This window comes from Culex quinquefasciatus, chromosome 3 (assembly GCF_015732765.1).
Source record: "Culex quinquefasciatus strain JHB chromosome 3, VPISU_Cqui_1.0_pri_paternal, whole genome shotgun sequence".
NCBI lineage: Eukaryota > Metazoa > Arthropoda > Insecta > Diptera > Culicidae > Culex > Culex quinquefasciatus.
The window spans coordinates 53,887,492-53,906,949 of record NC_051863.1 but is presented as its reverse complement, the minus strand read 5'-3'; the positions used below and the strand labels follow the sequence as shown (position 1 = coordinate 53,906,949).

Sequence of the window (19,458 nt, the reverse complement as noted above, 5' to 3'; positions counted from 1 at the left end):
CCGGATATCCCCCCGGGAAAATCTTCGAAGTGGCCAATATCATATCAGAACAAAGCCCATCAATATTGGTATCAAAATTTTTCATTTTGTCGCAAAAATGGTCTTCTAAAATGTTTTTCTGGCCACTGGCCACTCCGGAACCGGTTCCGGATTTCCCCCGGGAAAATCTTCGAAGAGGCCAATATCATATCAGAGCAAGACCCATCAATATGGGTATCAAAATTCTTCATTTTGATAACACATCTCAAAAATGGTGTTCCAAAATATTTTTCTGGCCACTGGCCACTCCGGAACCGGTTCCGGATATCCCCCTGAAATCTTCGAAGTGGCCAATATCATATCAGAGCAAGTCCCATCAATATTGGTATCAAAATTCTTCAATTTTGTCAATACATCTCAAAAATGGTCTTCCGAAATATTTTTCTGACCACTGGCCACTTCGGAACCGGTTCCGGATTTCTACCCAGGGAAATCTTCGAAGTGGCCAATATCATATCAGAACAAAGCCCATCAATATTGGTATCAAAATTTTTCATTTTGTCGCAAAATTTCAAAAATGGTCTTCTAAAATGTTTTTCTGGCCACTGGCCACTCCGGAACCGGTTCCGGATTTCCCCCGGGGAAATCTTCGAAGTGGCCAATATCATATCAGAGCAAAGTGTTGAAAAATGAAGAATTTTGATACCCATATTGATGGGACTTGTTCTGTTATGATATTGGACAATTCGAAGATTTCCCCAAGGGGGTATTCGGAACCGGTTCCGGAGTGGCCAGTGGCCAGAAAAATATTTTGGAAGACCATTTTTGAGATGTGTTGACAAAATGTAAAATTTTGATACCCATATTGATGGGCTTTGTTCTGATATGATATTCGCCACTTCGAAGATTTCCCCGGAGGGGATATCCGGAACCGGTTCCGGAGTGGCCAGTGGCCAGAAAATATTTTGGAGACCATTTTTGAGATGTGTTATCAAAATGAAGAATTTTGATACCCATATTGATGGGTCTTGCTCTGATATGATATTGGCCTCTTCGAAGATTTTCCGAAATCCGGAACCGGTTCCGGTGGCCAGTAAAAACATTTTAGAAGACCATTTTGCGACAAAATGAAAATTTTGATACCAATATTGATGGGCTTTGTTCTGATATGATATTGGCCACTTCGAAGATTTTCCTGTATCGGAACCGGTTCCGGAGTGGCCAAAGGCCAGAAAAATATTTTGGAGACCATTTTTGAGATCTAATGAAAATCTGAAGAATTTTAATTCCATATTGATGAACTTTGCTCTGATATAATATTGGCCACTTCGAAGATTTCCCCGGGGGATATCCGGAACCGGTTCCGGAGTGGCCAGTGGCCAGAAAAACATTTTGGAAGACCATTTTTGAGATGTGTTGATAAAATGAAGAATTTTGATACCCATATTGATGGACTTGTTCTGTTATGATATTGGACAATTCGAAGATTTCCCCAAGGGGGATATCCGGAACCGGTTCCGGAGTGGCCAGTGGCCAGAAAAATATTTTGGTGACCATTTTTGAGATGTGTTGACAAAATGAAGAATGTTGCTACCCATATTGATGGGACTTGTTCTGATATGATATTGGCCACTTCGAAGATTTCTCGGGGAATCCGAACCGGTTCCGGAGTGGCCAGTGGCCAAAAATATTTTGGAAGACCATTTTTGAGATGTAATGAAAATCTGAAGAATTTTAATACCATATTGATGGACTTTGCTCTGATATGATATTGGCCACTTCGAAGATTTCCCGGGAAATCCGGAACCGGTTCCAAGTGGCCAGTGAGAAAACATTTTAGAAGACCATTTTTGAAATTTTGCGACAAAAGAAAAATTTTGATACCAATATTGATGGGCTTTGTTCTGATATGATATTGGCCACTTCGAAGATTTCCCGGGGATATCCGGAACCGGTTCCGAATGGCCAGTGGCCAGAAAATTATTTTGGAACACCATTTTTGAGATGTGTTGAAAAATGAAGAATTTTGATACCCATATTGATGGGACTTGTTCTGTTATGATATTGGACAATTCGAAGATTTCCCCGGGGGGATATCCGGAACCGGTTCCGGAGTGGCCAGTGGCCAGAAAAATATTTTGGAAGACCATTTTTGAGATGTAATGAAAATCTGAAGAATTTTAATTCCATATTGATGGACTTTGCTCTGATATGATATTGGCCACTTCGAAGATTTCCCCGGGGGAAATCCGGAACCGGTTCCGGAGTGGCCAGTGGCCAGAAAAACATTTTAGAAGACCATTTTTGAAATTTTGCGACAAAATGAAAAATTTTGATACCAATATTGATGGGCTTTGTTCTGATATGATATTGGCCACTTCGAAGATTTCCCCGGGGGATATCCGGAACCGGTTCCGGAATGGCCAGTGGCCAGAAAATTATTTTGGAACACCATTTTTGAGATGTGTTGAAAAATGAAGAATTTTGATACCCATATTGATGGGACTTGTTCTGTTATGATATTGGACAATTCGAAGATTTCCCCGGGGGGATATCCGGATCCGGTTCCGGAGTGGCCAGTGGCCAGAAAAATATTTTGGAAGACCATTTTTGAGATGTGTTGACAAAATGAAGAATTTTGATACCCATATTGACAGGACTTGTTCTGATATGATATTGGCCACTTCGAAGATTTCTCCGGGGGGAATCCGGAACCGGTTCCAGAGTGGCCAGTGGCCAGAAAATCATTTTGGAAGACCATTTTTGAGATGTGTTGATAAAATGAAGAATTTTGATAACCATATTGATGGGCCTTGCTCTGATATGATATTGGCCACTTCAAAGATTTCCCCGGGGGGATATCCGGAACCGGTTCCGGAGTGGCCAGTGGCCAGAAAAATATTTTGGAATACCATTTTTGAGATTTGTTGACAAACTGAAGAATTTTGATACCCATATTGATGGGACTTGTTCTGATATGATATTGGCCACTTCGAAGATTTCTCCGGGGGGAATCCGGAACCGGTTCCGGAGTGGCCAGTGGCCAGAAAATCATTTTGGAAGACCATTTTTGAGATGTGTGGACAATATGAAGAATTTTGATACCCATATTGATGGGCTTTGCTCTGATATGATATTGGCCACTTCATAGGTTCTCCGGGGGTACCCAGAACCGGTTCCGAAGTGGCCAGGGTCCAAGAACTGACCTCAAATTAACTTTTCTGAGTTGGTCATTCAAAATCATGAAGTTTGATACCCATATTGCCTATGTTTGATCGGATTGGATACGGGTTAATATCAAAATACCAAAAGTACGTCATTTATCGACCACCCAGTTTCTTTGGATGACCCCCAAAAAAGTTCATATTTTCACCAAACATTCTCCAAGATGTGTACAACAATTGATTGAAAGGGTTTTACGATATCTTCAATCCAAAAATTATAAAAAATCAAACAGTGAAAAAAATAACCTTGTGTGGCAAAGTTAATCTCCCCTTAACACGGACGAACGGACATGACACGAGGAACAAATTTTCTTCAAATTTCTGAAGCAAACTATCACTTGCGCCACCTACATTCAAGTTGTCGAAGTAGCATCGCGCGATTACGCATGATTTCTCAAAATGTCTTATACAATAATTAATTAAAACATTAAGCACTAATATAGTGCTATAAACAGTTTTTTTGGCATTAAGTTTGTCTTTATGATTCTATGTAATTAATCATGGATACTAAAATTGCCGTAAAATTGATAGAAATTGTATTTTTAATATAAAATCAGACGACCATTTAAAAAAATGCCCACGAGATTGCATCATCAGCTGGCTTTGTTTACGTTTAGTACCACGTGGCGCGAAGATTTTGACGTAAGCGATCTCGCTTGCACAGGTTTTCGTCAAGAAGAAGTCAAAGAAAACCTGCTTCACTTTCTGAAACCCCTGGCCATGTCCGTTCGTCCGTGCCATTAAGCAATCAAGAAAACATTAATAAAACTAGGTAGCAACCATAAAATATTAATAAAACTAGGTAGTTGCTAAATGGTTTCAAAATGTTACTTGGAATGCACCCTCTGTTCTGGGGGGAATTTGGCAGTTCGAAAATGAGGTTCAATAGTAATTCAAAATACTGTTAATCTTTATCGAACACTTTCTTTGATACTTTCATTCTAACAACCATTTTTGAAAATATTTGAGTTTCTTTGATGAGTCTCTATATCTTGTAGATGATTTCTTCCAGGATGTTATGTCTCAAAGTTTCTAAAAAACTGCCGGCATAAACTAAAACTTCATAAATGTTCCATCAAAAAAAGGGACCTTTCGTCGAATGGTGCAGAAAACGAATTGGAAAGGATACACCAGTGGTCGGAAAAATAAAAAGGTAGTTAGTTGTCGTGTTGCATAAACTACTATTTTAAGAATTTAAACATTCTTTACTTTTTCTAAAAATAATATCTTTTTATTTTGAAAATAATTGAATTTTTAAATAATTTTGTTTGTGAGTTTTTCCTTTTTTATATTTAAATTATTTTAATCATTCTATAGTTTAAAAAACTCATATTTCTCAATTAAAAATATTTTTATCAAAAAAGGTTGTATTGTAATGACTTTTTGAATTTTTGTACCACTGGTTTGACAATAAACCCCAGGAGGAAGGAATAAAAAAAACGAAAATTATTAATGAATTGTTTGTGTTGATAACAGTTTAAAAAGTATTACATTATATTTTCAGCTATTTTTTTAAATACACTTGCAATTCAAAATCTAGTTTGTTTTTTTAGCCCGGGGACGGGAACATGGACAATCTAGTACGAATCAAATAAATTTCAATCTCTTTTTAAAAATAAACTTCAATTCAGTGATAAAAAAAATCAAGCAATCATGAGTAAAATCACTATGTAGTTTCGAGTGACATACTATTCAACAAAAAATATTCTTCTTCTATGTACTTCTGCTAAGTTTGAAAACTGAAGGAATACAAAAAAAACAAATATTATTGGTAAGTCTAATTTAAAAAAAAATCATTAGGTGCATGTTTGCAAAGAAGGAATGAACAGAGTCAGAATTCGCTGCTATACGTAAGAACACATTAAAAAGGTTTCTCGATAATCCTACTCTTAACAGTAACCTCAAAATCGAAAACACTCCCACCCACACCCGCCCGAATCAGCCCTCGCCACACGCAATAAAAAATAAAAATCAAATTTGCCCAAAGCCCATAAAAGCAAATACGTCCACATGTGTCCCCGTGCGCGCGCTGCGACCACATCCCTTCCTGCGAGGACACTGTTGCCACCGGGGACCACACTCACTACACGTCAACAGGAGCAGAATCGCGGACGATCGACGACGATGATGCCATCAACGCGAGGGGAGAGTCCCCACGTGTGGCCCGGTTTTTGGCTTTGCTATGCATAGCATATGAGCTTGGGGACGTTGGGTTGATGGTGAGGGAGGTGGGAGTGCTGTCCCCGGGGATTGTCACGTCCAGGAGGCCAGGGATGGATGCTTAAATCAAACAGTAGAAACCGCACACGCGCCTCTTGAGGCTGGGATTTAAGATCATCAATAAGATTCTTTAAAAATTGGTGCGGAACATTTGCAGTTACTACAGTGGGAAATCTAAAATGTCGTCTGGATTTCACGTTGCTTGCATAACTGCTTCGTAGGCGTATAACCTGCTGATAAGCTATCTGTTCCCGGCCGGCTACCAAAGTTGTTCGTAGTCCGTCAGTCTAGTCCAAGCATCCCAGCCAACAAGTTCAACTTCCCAGCAAGATGATTCTTCAATATTGGATTCTGTCACTTGTAGTTCTAATAGCTTCAGCCAACGACATCCCAGCTGAGCAGGATGCCCAAACAGTTCCAAGTTTGAGCCCGGAAGAATCTTCCGAAGTGGCTCAAGCAATCGTTAGTGCCGGATTGTGAGTAGATGAACCGTGTTTGCAGCAAGTTTTAGAACATTCAACTATTTCAGAGACGGATTCATCATTCTTCAAATAAGTCACAGCGACGTCGACATCGATTCTTGCCGTATCATCCGGACCATGATCTACCAAGTTGAGTTGCGAGCTACGGGGGATATTTACGAGATCACCAGTGAGCAAAACTCAACCAAACCGCAGAACTGCTGGAACAAGAGCAAGTTTGTCAACATTGTTGCCAGAGGTAACATCACTCGAGTTCTGCAGTTGAAGAAGTTGAACGGTGGTGGTGAATCGCAGCAGGTTGAGGTCCCCGTTGATCAATTTCTGAAGGATAGGTCCGGAATAACGCAGGAGCACTTCTGGCTTGTCGGGACAAAGTATTCCTATCGGTTTGGTGAAGGAGATCACCTTGATAATGACATCGAACTGATTGAGTTTCATATTAGAATGATGGACTCTAACGAGGAGTTCCTGGTTAGTACGGAAGCAGCGGTAGGATTCCATGGAGCATATCCAGTGGAACCGAAAAAGACTCCGTATCCCCCAAAAGTGCTCCTTTCACTGCTTGGCGGTGGCAGTATCGCCAAAATGAAGCGACTCAATTAAAACCCTGTCAAAACATGATAGAATAAAGATCATGCTGGGCATCGAACGGCGCTTTCCACAAACCGGAAGGCTCAATTCACTTTGAGAAATTAGATCCCAATAAGACTCAACTGTTGATCGACTACCTTCATCGACGGGCCAATTTCTTCCAATCCGTTAACTTTCCATTTAGGGTAAAGGGCTTACGCCGCAGCTAAGCCTGATTATCCCATTCAAAACATATAAATTTCACTTTTCAGCTCCATTCATCGAACTCGCTCATTGTCGAAACCCCTTTGTCCACGTCCAGAAGCAGAGCAAGATGAGTCCTTTCCGGAAGAGTTTCGTCCCTCAACGACAGCAAAAAGAAAAGAAAGCACGAACCCTTGGAGATTGGTTAGTTCTGCTCAATCCAATCTGCTGTCCGGAATGAACAATACCTTTTTCCAATCCCCCGCTCCGTCCGTCCTCCCCATCGAACGCAAAGTTTTCCGCAGTTTTTCTTCCCCGTTTGCACAGGAATCGAAAACTCCCACAGAGCTTTTTACCGTCATAGGTAGGATCTGACCTGGCCGGCGGGCATCCCGAAAACCCCCGCAAACACACACGAACATTTTCTATTAATTTTACAAGAAAAATATCCGCCTTTTCCCCCTTGGCAAAGAGTGGTCCTCGCGGGAAGGGAAAACCTTTTTGCCCGCTGTGGTCGTTTTTCCTCTCTTCTTTTTTTTTCTTCATTGGTGGTTGGCTGTCAAAAATGGTTGGTTGGCCAGCTTCATCTTTTACGCATATATAAATTTATCAAACCGTTATTGTTGGCGTGTGGTGTGGTGGAGAGATGGAAAAATCGGGTTCAATCACCTACTAGTGTGGTGACTGCTTTTGTTATAAAAAATACTATTGGTTACAATTACAATTTATGCATGTCTTACCGAATGTTAAAATTTTCTAAAATATTAAAATATTGTTGTCATTTTTAATATTTATTTCTTTTTAGGCTAGCACACATTATTTTTAACCCTTTCAGAAACAAATTTGAAGAAAAAAATCATAAAAAAAAATAGTTTGGTAGCTACGGAAAAAATAGGAAAATTATAAGCTAGTTCAGAAAATTTTGATTTGTGTGTTAATATCTGGGCGTTGAATAGAGAGAATGCGTAACGTGATTTTCGAATGATCCCACTTTGTTTACATCTACATTGTAGGAGGATGTTCAAGCACAAGCATGACTTTTTCTTGCTGGTGGATGAACTGTTCTACAATCAGTAGTATGTGTTTTATTTAATTCCTTGTCTGATTTTGAAATCCTGCAGCTCTTCTTGATTCAGCGAAAAAACATGGCTAATTCTTGCAAAGCTGATCCAATAAACAGAATGGATTTTCACTAAACCAGGTTTTCAAACGGAATCATACAATAAAGACAGCTTCTGGATGGTTACAACCGCATGGACTCTATAAAAAACATCCATTCGTAATTATAAAATGACGATCTCGCCTTCAACTTTCTTAAGATTTCTTGACTTCAACTCCAGGTTCTCAAAAGCCACACATTTTTCATTCATGCAAAAAAAAACAATTCTTAATTATCGATAACAATACTCTCTTCTTTTGGCGAACAGTAAATTGGTTCCACTTTGACAGTTCAAAATTGTGGCCGTTTCGCGAACAACTATTCAGCACCCAGGTTAATATGATCCATCAGGCTTGAAAGGGTAAAAGAATTCGTCCATCGTTTCTGGTCTTCATTTTTTGTAAAGCAGAAAGAATTACAAATCACTTAATCCGTTGTTACAGGCATTCTACAGTATTTTTTTTTAACATATCAATAAATTTATGGAAGTTTACAATCGATTTTACAAGTTTTTTTTATGAAATTTTCAATTTAGGTCAACAATTTATTTCCCCTTTGACGTTTGAAGGGGAAACTTGAAATAAAATGGCTGTTGACAACAATGCTTGAAAAGGGATCTGTCACTGAATAGAGGAGAAAAGCAACTCGCGACAAAATTTTGAGGCTAGGAATTTTGACAGGTATGATTTTCATAAAGTATTCGCCTCCTTTCTCTCCCACAGAAAACCTGGGAACGAGGTAGCTGTCAAACTATGCCAAAATGTTAAAGTCACTCACAAAATGAACTTTGAGTGATTTGAGTTCATTCCTGACGTCACGATTTTCTTCTCTATAGAGGAGAAAAGCAACTCGCGATAAAATTTTGAGGCTAGGAATTTTGACAGGTATGATTTTCATAAAGTTATCATCTACATTGCCTCCTTTTTTCTCCCACAGAAAACCTGGGAATGAGGTAGTTGTCAAACTAGGCCAAAATGTTAAAGTCACTCACAAAATGAACTTTGAGTGATTTGAGTTCATTTCTGACGTCACGATTTTCTCCTCTATAGGACTACTGGGACTAGGGGAAATTCTCGTATGTTTGGCAGGTTAAGCCCTCGCTCCTAACTCCATCCAATTTGCTGATTTTCACTATTCAAACAACTAATTTTGCAAAACTTTTGATAGAAACTTGCTTGCTCACTTTTTATTGAGCTATTTATCAATCGAATTCAGTTGAAAACCCTTTTAATTAGCTTTAATTGAATGTCAAAGTTCTGATCTGCCAACATTAGAGGCACGCTGGAATTAGATGCTGTTCCCCTACTCGATATTTGAACGAACTTTTTGTCAGCGACCATTTCCGAAAACAAAATTTGATCGCAGACACACAGCGCCTATCATGATCGCCATTGCTTGGCGACGGTCGGTGAACGTAGACACAAAGACGAACGAAAAATGAGCACCACTCAAGACCTCTCTCTTCCTTGTGTTTGCTGCGTAGTAACAGAAGTCATTTGAGTGCGATCATGGGAGAGATGACCGGAATAGAGGAGAAAAGCAACTCGCGACAAAATTTTGAGGCTAGGAAATTTGACAGGTATGATTTTCATAAAGTATTCGCCTCCTTTTCTCTCCCACAGAAAACCTGGGAACGAGGTAGCTGTCAAACTAGGCCAAAATGTTAAAGTCACTCACAAAATGAACTTTGAGTGGTTTGAGTTCATTTCTGACGTCACGATTTTCTCCTCTATCTCGGTAGAATGTCAATCGACCGTTCTCAGAGCGAAAATATTTCTAGAGGGAAGTCAATGACTGTGTGAGTGACTTTACGTAGCACTCATTCGTTTATGTGTGATACGAACAAAGTCGAAATTTCGTAAGCACTGGTTAAAAATGGCACTGGTTAAAAGTGGCAGTGCCAAAATGGTTACGCTGTAAGCGGATGATTCTGGGTTCGATTCCCATCTGCTGCAACTTTCCATCGGATGAGGAAGTAAAATGTCGGTCCCGGCCTTGGTTGTTAAGCCGTTAAGTCATTCCAGGGATAGGAGTCGTCTCCATGCCATAAGTACAAACAACACACAAAACCAAGCCTACTCCGGTGGAATCGCTGGCGGCGGTTGGACTCACAATTCAAAGGTCGTCAGTTCAAACACTGGGGTGGAAGGTTCCTTGGAGTAAAAGAGGTTTGGGTGCTCTCCCCATTCAAGCCTTCGGACTCCTAGGTTCGAGCAGAAACTTGCAATAGAGACCACAAAAGACCCGGGGGTCGTTAATGTGGATGATTTGATTTTTTTTTGGTTTAAAATATTTCGTAAGTTTCTTGAAAATATTTTTTTTTTTGAAAATATTATCAGTGTCAACCGACATTTCCGCTTTGAAATTCTGGGTTAATTTGAAATTTTTAAAACACTTGTTTTGAACTTTTTTTTGTTAATTATAGAGCAGAAAATTTCTCAAAAGCTTCATTTTTTAACATTGAAAATCAATCCATTATTTTTTGATAAATTGTCAATTTTAAAATGAGAGCTACTTAGAAAAGCTACATTTTCAAAAATTTTAAACTTTGGTTCCTGAGCTGTTTCTTAGGAATCAGTAGTTCGATAAACATAGTCTAAAACAGAAAATTGATGAAGTTTTTCTAAGCTTTTCGAAAATAGTTATACATGTATGTTAGGGTGCCCAGAAAAAATTACCCCCTGCTCCACAAGCGGAAAACGTTTTTTTGGGGTATTTTAAGCATCTGTGTAAATTTTGAGCAAAATTGGATGAGATTAACCCATTGATACCCGAGCCTAAAGTTGGTGAAAAAAATGTTTTTCATACAAAAATGACTTTTTTAAATCTATAATAACTTTTCGGGATCGAGTTTTACAGTTTTGGTATGTTTTACAAAGTTGTAGAGCATTGAATTTTCAATAAAAATCTCACTTTTTAGAATATTTGGATGCAAGTAACGCACCGTGCAGACCAAACCGTAAGAAACTTGGGTTTTCCATACATTTTTTCGGTTTTTCCCTTACAAACTTCACCTCCGAGTATCAATGGGTAAACGATGACCGGTTTTGCTCATATTTGGCGCAGAGTCCTAAAATAGGTCAAGGAACAATATTCAGCTTGTGGAGCGAGGTTTTGAAAAAAAGTCCCATATTCTGGGCACCCTAATGTATGTTTATGTATCCTACATTTCTTTATTGAAACATTTTTTAATTGCTTAAAACTGAAAAAACGAGGTTGATTACCTGTTTATCTGCATTTAAGGCCAGTGTAAAATATTTTTGAAGTCTATGTCCCTCGGCTCTGACCGAAATCGAGGGCGGTACAACAAAAATTAAATTACAAAGCATAGTATTTAAATTTGATTATAATAAAGTGTTTGCAGTTTTTAATCAATCACTGGTTTTTAAAATATTTAGAGGAACAGCATCTAACTCCATCGAGCCTCTAATTCTGGCCATATCAGCACTTTGACGTTCATTAACAGCTCATAAAAAGCATTTTCAACTGAAATCGAATAATAAATAGCTCAATAGGAAGTGAGCAATCAAGTTGCTATCAACAGTTTTACAAAATAGGTTGTTTTAATAGTGAAAATCAGCAAATTCAATGAAGTTAGGAGCGAGAGCTTAACCTGCCAAACAGACGAGAAGTTCCCCTCAGTAGCGACTACACAGAAAAAAAAGTTGAATTTTGGAATGTTGAAAATTTGGTAGGTTGAATATTACCTTTTTATTTGTGTAATATTACATAAAAAATGTGTAAAAATGTGAACCTGATGAATATTCATCAAAAACTGATGAAAATTCATCATTTTTTGGGGTAAAATTTATCATTTATTTTGCCACAAAATCTGTCACCATTTCCTGATGAATATTACCATCATTTTTTTCTGTGCAGAGCGTCCAATTTCCCGTACCGGGAATTCCAGGTATTTCATGGAAAAATATATTTTCCGTTTCCCTGGAGATTTGTAAATTTGATTTTATATGATTTAATTTTTCAAAAAGAGTTGTTTGAGAAGAATTTGTATACAAATATTCGAGAAATTACTTATTGAAGTTATAAAATAATGAAGCACGTGAACTAGCAAGGGCGTAAGAGGGTTAAATATGAAAAAATATCGTTTAATTTCAACCAGTGTAAATTACACTATGAAAATTATTTTATTCTAATTAATTTATTAGGCCATATAATCATATAACTAAAATCAAACCATACATAGAACCATGAAAAATCATTAATAAACAACTCCGTATCATATCCACATGTCCACATGTTGAAAATACGGGAATAAGTTATTTGCTATGTTTTTACATTACATCTAAATTATTTTTTTCCATTCCTACTTTAAAAATAAACTTTTTGCGATACTGAACATCGAAATTTCCCAAAAACTCAAAATTTGGTAGGTTGAATATTACATCATTTTTAAGTAATATTACATAAAAATGTGAAAATGTGAACCTGATGAATATTAATTAAAAACTGATAAAAATTCATCATTTTCTAGGGTAAAATTAGTCATTTTTTGACATAAAATTGATTAATATTACCATCATTTTTTTTCTGTGTATGAATTGACGGCTTCATCTAATAACAAAAAATACATCATTCATAATTTCAAAAAAATTCAAGTTCTTGCGTTTTTCTATTTTTTGTTGAGTTACAAAAAAATAAAAAATATGAAGATACCAATTTATTTGCAATCTTAGTAAAAATATAGAATGTTAGACAAATAAAATCGTTTGTTTTGTGCCAAGCTTTGTTAAAATCATGGAAAATTAAGTTTTATCAACTCTTTTCGATATTGAAACAGAATTTAATTGGGAAAATTGTTGCTATTTTGCACATAAATATCATTTAATATTTTGAAAAGATTTTGAAAAATAAATATAATTTGTTGTAAGAAGTTCACATGAACGTCAAACTAAACAATAACAACGTACTCACGAATGCAACATCTTTCTCTGCCAAGAAATATTAAAATGGAAAAATTGAGGGTTTCCCTCACACTGCTGCGATCGTCCAATGGGAAGCGAACAAAAAAAAGTTTGGTCCATTTCCCCCCGCACGCTTCCACAAACTTTGGTCACCACCAGCAGTCAGAACAGACCAGACCCAAACTGGGCAGCCAGCCTCCCGCCAGAATGTGAAATATTTTCCGCAAAATTTATATTTATTTTTCTTTTCTTCCATTCTTCGACCAATCCCCTCCCCCTCCTCCTTTCTCTCTTCCGATGGTTATCTAATCAAAAGAAGGGAAAATGTTTTGTTAAGGGTAGTCGTCGGACTTTGGCTGGCCTGGCTGTTGGTGAAGAATGTCCCGGAAAGGAATTCTTTTCTCCGGGTGGATTGAATGCCCACCAAACTTCCGGACATAAATAATATTACTGGATGAAGGTTTGTGGGGAGGGCTGGGTCCAAGAAATGAAAAATCTGATAACCACGGGGGAATGGTATTTTTGGGTTGATCGATGGGGCGGGAAATAGTGGTTGTTGGGAAATGTTTCATTTTTTGACACGTGTGGAGTTGCAGTCATTCTGTATTGAATAGCCCTAGTAATTTCAACCACAATCAGGTAGCCAATATCCAGTGCTTATCCGGTCTGCAAATCTCGCTTCAACGAGTTGAGTCCAAAGAAGCTAGGGACGAGCAAGAGTCACAATGATATTGATTCCTCGTGATGAGAATTTGCCAACAAGGTGGCGCAACTGGCTTTGGCAACAACGGCTGGGGAAGGATTTCGTCCGGATTTAGGAAACGATGGCAACTCTCGCTTCGATTATACTGCCGCCGCCACTGTTGATGGCGAATAGCTCCAGCTCGGCACATGAGATTCTTTGTGCGCACTGTTCCCACCACCAGAGACACCTATGATTCCCCCGGCATACATTGTAGGGTTCGTACTTACCTGCCTTAGTCTACGGTGTGATATTTCAGAAAACAGTTAGTTTAAAGATTTTGAAGAATTTACAAGAATAACTCATCTTGATTTCAACAAGCTACCTCAAGCAATTGCCACCCACGTGTCAAGAGAGCACAACACCAACGACAACAACATGTCGTGCCCAACGTCGCGTCATGATCATCAGGACATCATCGACATGGTGATGGCTGCCGGTTGGACAGAAGATTCGGTGGGTTCGTTCTTTTTTGCCCTGACATGAGAGCTCATCTACCGAATGCTCTACGCAATGACCTTATCCTCTCTGGCGTTGTTGGTGCAGAGGGGCAGACAGTTTTACCGGTTTCCATGGTAAACCCCAGCCAATATCCCTTTTCCACGGGCAATCCGTGGACTCTGCGAGGGAGGACACAGACCAGACCCGTGGCCAGGATGTATTCGTTTGATTGGAATTGGTATTCGGTTTTTATGTTTCTTATAACATTGGGATTTTCTGTTGGGCCACACGAGGCAGGAGGCATCAGCTAACTTGGCGACCCTCACTCCCCTTGTAGTCCTCCTCAACTTCCAAGGAGCTACTTCAGCTGCCTCGGCTGAATGGACAGTGAGCATATAAATATATATCAAAAGATAAGTACGTGGATTTATTTTTATTATCCCTGGCGTATTTTTCTTCGATTTTTCGTCGTCCTGTAGGCCGTGATTTCCCCTGGCGGCGCCCATCCACCCACCCACAGAATAACCGTCAATACACCTCTCCTCCTCGAGTGCTGAGACTGCTCGACTGGTCGCTGTCAATACGATGACAGGAAGGAGAGGAAGGGAATGTGGTTCGATTTCAAAGCCGCGGTAATTTCCAATTCGTGACTGGGTTTGGGATTGGCCACCATCAGAGAGCGCAGGCCGGATGATGATGGCGGCGGATGGTGCAGGAAGAGTCCTCCCTTTTTATGGACTTAATATATTCGGAGATTTGGTTTTATCATACTAATTCAGGCTGCCCCGGGTTCGAGGACGGTCTGGAGAGGGATGATTGGGATTTTTGGTGGTGGTCTTCCATTCTGGGAAATGCACACGGATTTTTGATCCACGTGGCACGCGTGGCAAAGCAGAGGTTTGACCGTTCATGAATACGAAATCAACTTATGATTTTTTTTGCGTTACTTTCAGGAAAAAATAACAATTTTGGTTTCAAAATGCACTCTGTTGTAAAAATGCCGTGCAAAAACAGACACAAATGGCAAAAATTTAAAAGAAAAACTTAGATTTTTACATTATCAATTTCTGATATTATTTTAAGTATGCAGTATATATTGGATCAACAAATATCTAAATTTAGAATTTTAAAAGTTAAAGAATTCTTAGCAAAATAATTACGATTTTGACTCATGATAGTTGAAAAACGAATTTAAAAGGCTGCCATCTGATTCAGGGCCGACGAACATTTATTGAAATCGAGAAAATAAGTGTTGGAAATAATTTCGCTACATTTTTTATTAGTAATAAAGAGTAATGATAAAATAATGCCGTCACCAATTACAAAATATTTTTTTTTAAACACATTGACATTTCAATAAAAAAAAAAAAAACAAAGTGCATTCAACTAAATACTGTCCATACAAAAAAGCTATTCAATTAATCAGGAATTTGTATCTTGAGAAAGGATTTGGGTTTAGGTATTGCTTAGGATTTATCATAACAAGATAGGTACACTCTTAACTTTCACTTTTCACACATAATATTTAATATCACTTTAATCGCCTTAAATAAACATATCCTGAGCTGTGGTTTAAGTTGGTAAAAATTAATTTGGCATTGTCACCAAATTTTTAGAAAAAATCATAGGTTTAAAAAAAACTTAAAAAAAAGTTAAGCCAAATTTTTGGTTTATTTTTATATGCTAAATCAGAATACAATTTAAAAAATACATTACATAAATGTGATATTGTGCCACTTACAATTATTTGTATGTTAAAAAAGTTTCTTTTGTTACCTGTAGAAGTCATGACCAAGCTTGACCGCCCCTGAAAATATTGTTTTCGAAAAGTTCAGAAAATATCCTACAAAATTTGCTTAAAAGACATTTTTCAGGGAAGGTCAATCTTGGTCATGACTTCTACAGTAACAAATGTTCTCATTCTTTAAAAAAAACTGACTAGAACTTGAAAACGGTGCACGATATCAAATTTCAATTCAATCGAACAAAGAACTTTTTGAATCCATACCCATTTTTTTTATTTAAAATAAAAAAATCCCAGCTTGAATGTTAGGGGAACAGCATCTAATTCCAGTGTGCCTCTAATGTTGGCAGGTCAGAACTTTGACATTCAATAAAAGCTAATTAAAAGCGTTTTCAACTGAAATCGATTGATAAATAGCTCAATGAGAAGTGAGCATGCAAGTTTCTATCAAAAGTTTGCAAAATAAGTTGTTTTAATAGTTAAAATAAGCAAATTGGATGGAGTTAGGAGCGAATGATTAACCTGCCAAACATACGAGAATTTCCCCTATTTGCCATCACGATAAATGTCAAACTCCAAAAAGTATCGAAAAGAATTACTTTCGATACATGTGCTAAAGTATTGAACTTTTTAACACTCAAAAGGATGCTGAAAAACGCATTTTGGATGGAATTTTATGTCAAACATTCATGTGTTAAGTAAATTCACCGTTAAAAACAAAAAAACAAATTTGAAAATGTTAATTTTCAATACTAGCGCTCAAAAGTTCAACTTTTCAGCACCCATTTCAGTACTGCTATCGTAAAAAAAGAAACAAATTTTCGATCCGTTAAACACCTTAACTCCCTAGTAGTGCAACCATCCCGCTATTTTTTCCTGAACCTTGAATTCTCGAATTCCGGAATTTGTCATAATGCGTCCCGGGAATTCGCGAAATAAAAAAAAATTGCTATCTTTTTTAAAACGACTGCCTCCGCGGAATTTATGACATTTTTTTACATCCGAAAAAAGTTAGAAATATGTTTTTGATTAACATTCCAACGCCCAAGGCTCCAACAAAGTTGGAACGGTAACTTCAACTCAATGGTTCTTGGGCATAACTCAACCAATCAAGATGATTCTTCTTTCCAGTGATTTGTTAGAATGCCTAGATTATTCTAGAACTTTGTAGAACTTAATTTGATCAAATTTGTAATTTTTGCGATCAAAAACACCGTTCCAACTCTTTTTTTCGCGTGTAAAAAAAAATTCGCCAAAAATACCACGGAGGCAGATGTTTAAAAAAAGTTAGAACGATGTTTTCGGTCGCAGAAATTACAGATTTGTTCAAATCAAGTTCTGCAAAATTTTAGGATCATCTAGACATTCTTACAAATCACTGGAAACAAGAATCGTCCCGATTGGTTGAGTAATGCTCGAGAACCGGCGAGTTGAAGTTACCGTTCCTCCTTTTTTAAGAGGCTTGGGCGTCCGTGTAAGTTGGACATGCGTTGGGCGTTCCAGTGTTAAAAAAATTACTGATTTGATCAAATTGAGTGCTGCAAAATTCTAGACATCCTAACAAATCACTAGAATTTTTTTTACCGATTTCTTGAGTTATGCCTGAGAACCAGCGAGTTGAGGTTACCATTCCAACTTTTTTTAGGGCTTGGGAGTTGGAATGTTAGGGAAAACTTAAGGAACAACTATTTAAGCCATTTTTATGCATAATGTTTCGAATGACTCCAGGTAAAACTGGAACAGAAAAAACACAGATTTTCAAATTTATTGCTCTTAAATCTCCTGTACCTATTCAGACTGTTGCCTTGATTTTCCCAGTTGGCAATAGTAACTTATAGATATTTTGTAAAATATATTTTATATAAAACTTTTTTCATTTAATTTATTTCGTTGTTTAAGCATTACTTGTGTGGAGTTGCTATCCTAAGCTGAGATGTGGACTACCTTTCAACAACTGATTAATTCAAAGATGGGAACAAAGTTTGCGAGTGCTTAATGAATCGAGTAAATCTACTGAAGGAAAACAGTTACAAAATAACCTTCGAAATAGATTTTATATAAAACATGAAATTCAAAAAATATGTAAAATTTTACATTTACTGATATAATTTTATTTGTTTTCGCTTCTTGTTTTCTTTTAAATTTTCAAAGAATATTTTTAAGCTGTTTTAGTCATGTCATTCAATAAAATATAAGAGAAATATATTAATAAAATACTTATTTAAATTGAATCACATTACATAAAAATTGTTGTTTATTTAAAATCCAAAGTATAACAAACATTATAAATAAGATCAATTTTAAAATGTCCGGGAAGATGTCGCTGACCTTGGATAGAGCCTGAACCACGCAAACGACGAGGAGATCTTGGCTGATTTGATGCGGCTATTGATCAGGATAAGAACTCAGCAGCTTCCGATTGGGACACAATCTGGCTGTGTCTTTAAAAGATTTGAAAATTTTCTGATTCTTGGTGAGAGCTTTCCATCATTATTTGCTAAATGATTATATTCCCCTATATTATTGAACCAAAAAGTAAATATCCCTCCAACACCTTCCTCACTTGTACATTCCTTAATCCCATTTTGTCCAAAACAACTTCCCCTCTAAAAATAAAATTATACTAAAACACCACACCTAACATTGGTACGGTATGTTCACGCATCCTTCCTCCCCTGTAAATTCTGTGAAATGTGATCCGTTCACAGAATCCTCTCTGCGGTAAACACAACGCAGTTGGGCTGGCCGCTTTATTTTTTGTATTACATTTTCGGGCGTTCTCGGATGTATTGCAATTATTAATATTGACAAGAAAAGTGCTTGGGGTGTAATCTAATCACAAGACTTTCCAGCATGCTTTCATCGGACTGGCTGCATTTGTGTTAGGTTAGATTAGATTAGATTAGACAAAGTCGTCTATTTGCGACTGTAAAAACTAAAAACTGAAAATTTTTATTTGTAACTTCTTTGGACTCACCTTCAATTATATCTTTAAAAATTGGAATACAGTAATCTTGGACTGGCATAACCGATTTCGATCGCATTTTTTTTAAAGTGCTTTCTACGGTATTTAATATAGGTAATGTTTTTTAGGTTTACGTATTTAATCAATGTTTATCAATAACGTGTGTTCTTACACGGAAAACAAACAAATGTGTACTGTTTATGATAATAATGAAAATTAAAAAAAAGAAATGATTGCCTCAACAATTCAATTAGTTTTAATTATTACAAAAAATATTCAAGCATGTCAGTAGAAATTAATAAATTTAATTCTATGTTTGGATTTTGTTTTTTTTTTTCATTCTGTGTTCTCCTCTTGATTTAGAATATAAAAAGAACTAAACAGTATAACTATTCGAAATTGTATCTTCGAAATGTCCAACAATGCCAAAGTGAACGTTGCCATCTCTCAAAACACAGCCAGTTTAATCTAGTTAGAAAAGCATATTGACTTAAAAGTTGCGGTTGTGTGCTTTGGTTTGCTTCCTTTTCTTTCAAACTTGTGCCCACAAGTTTCAGAAAACTTTGCCCTCCTCCCAGTAACGAGAATCTCAAGTCTGATTCGCCACACCACACTAAGTTTCCCTCTACTCATCTCGGCATCGGAGACGGAATGGCCGGACCCCCGAATCTTCAACCTGCCAGATTTCTTAATACGATGATAAATTTAAAGTACGGTCAAGTTAGTTCAGTCACGAATAAATTTATTATTATTAATTTTATTCAATTAAGCTGCTGCTCGGTTGCGGCCCGAGACCGTCGGTTGAT

General features: G+C 37.3%; 1 protein-coding gene across 1 annotated transcript; it reads left to right on the top strand.

Moving 5' to 3' along the window:
• The first annotated feature begins 5,722 nt into the window (after positions 1 to 5,722).
• Positions 5,723 to 6,570, top strand: LOC6043775. The gene is made up of 2 exons (XM_001861345.2): positions 5,723 to 5,899; positions 5,953 to 6,570. The coding sequence occupies exons 1-2, from the start codon at positions 5,754 to 5,756 to the stop codon at positions 6,506 to 6,508; spliced, it is 702 nt and encodes a 233-aa protein (XP_001861380.2). The 5' UTR covers positions 5,723 to 5,753; the 3' UTR covers positions 6,509 to 6,570.
• Positions 6,571 to 19,458: the final 12,888 nt, after the last annotated feature.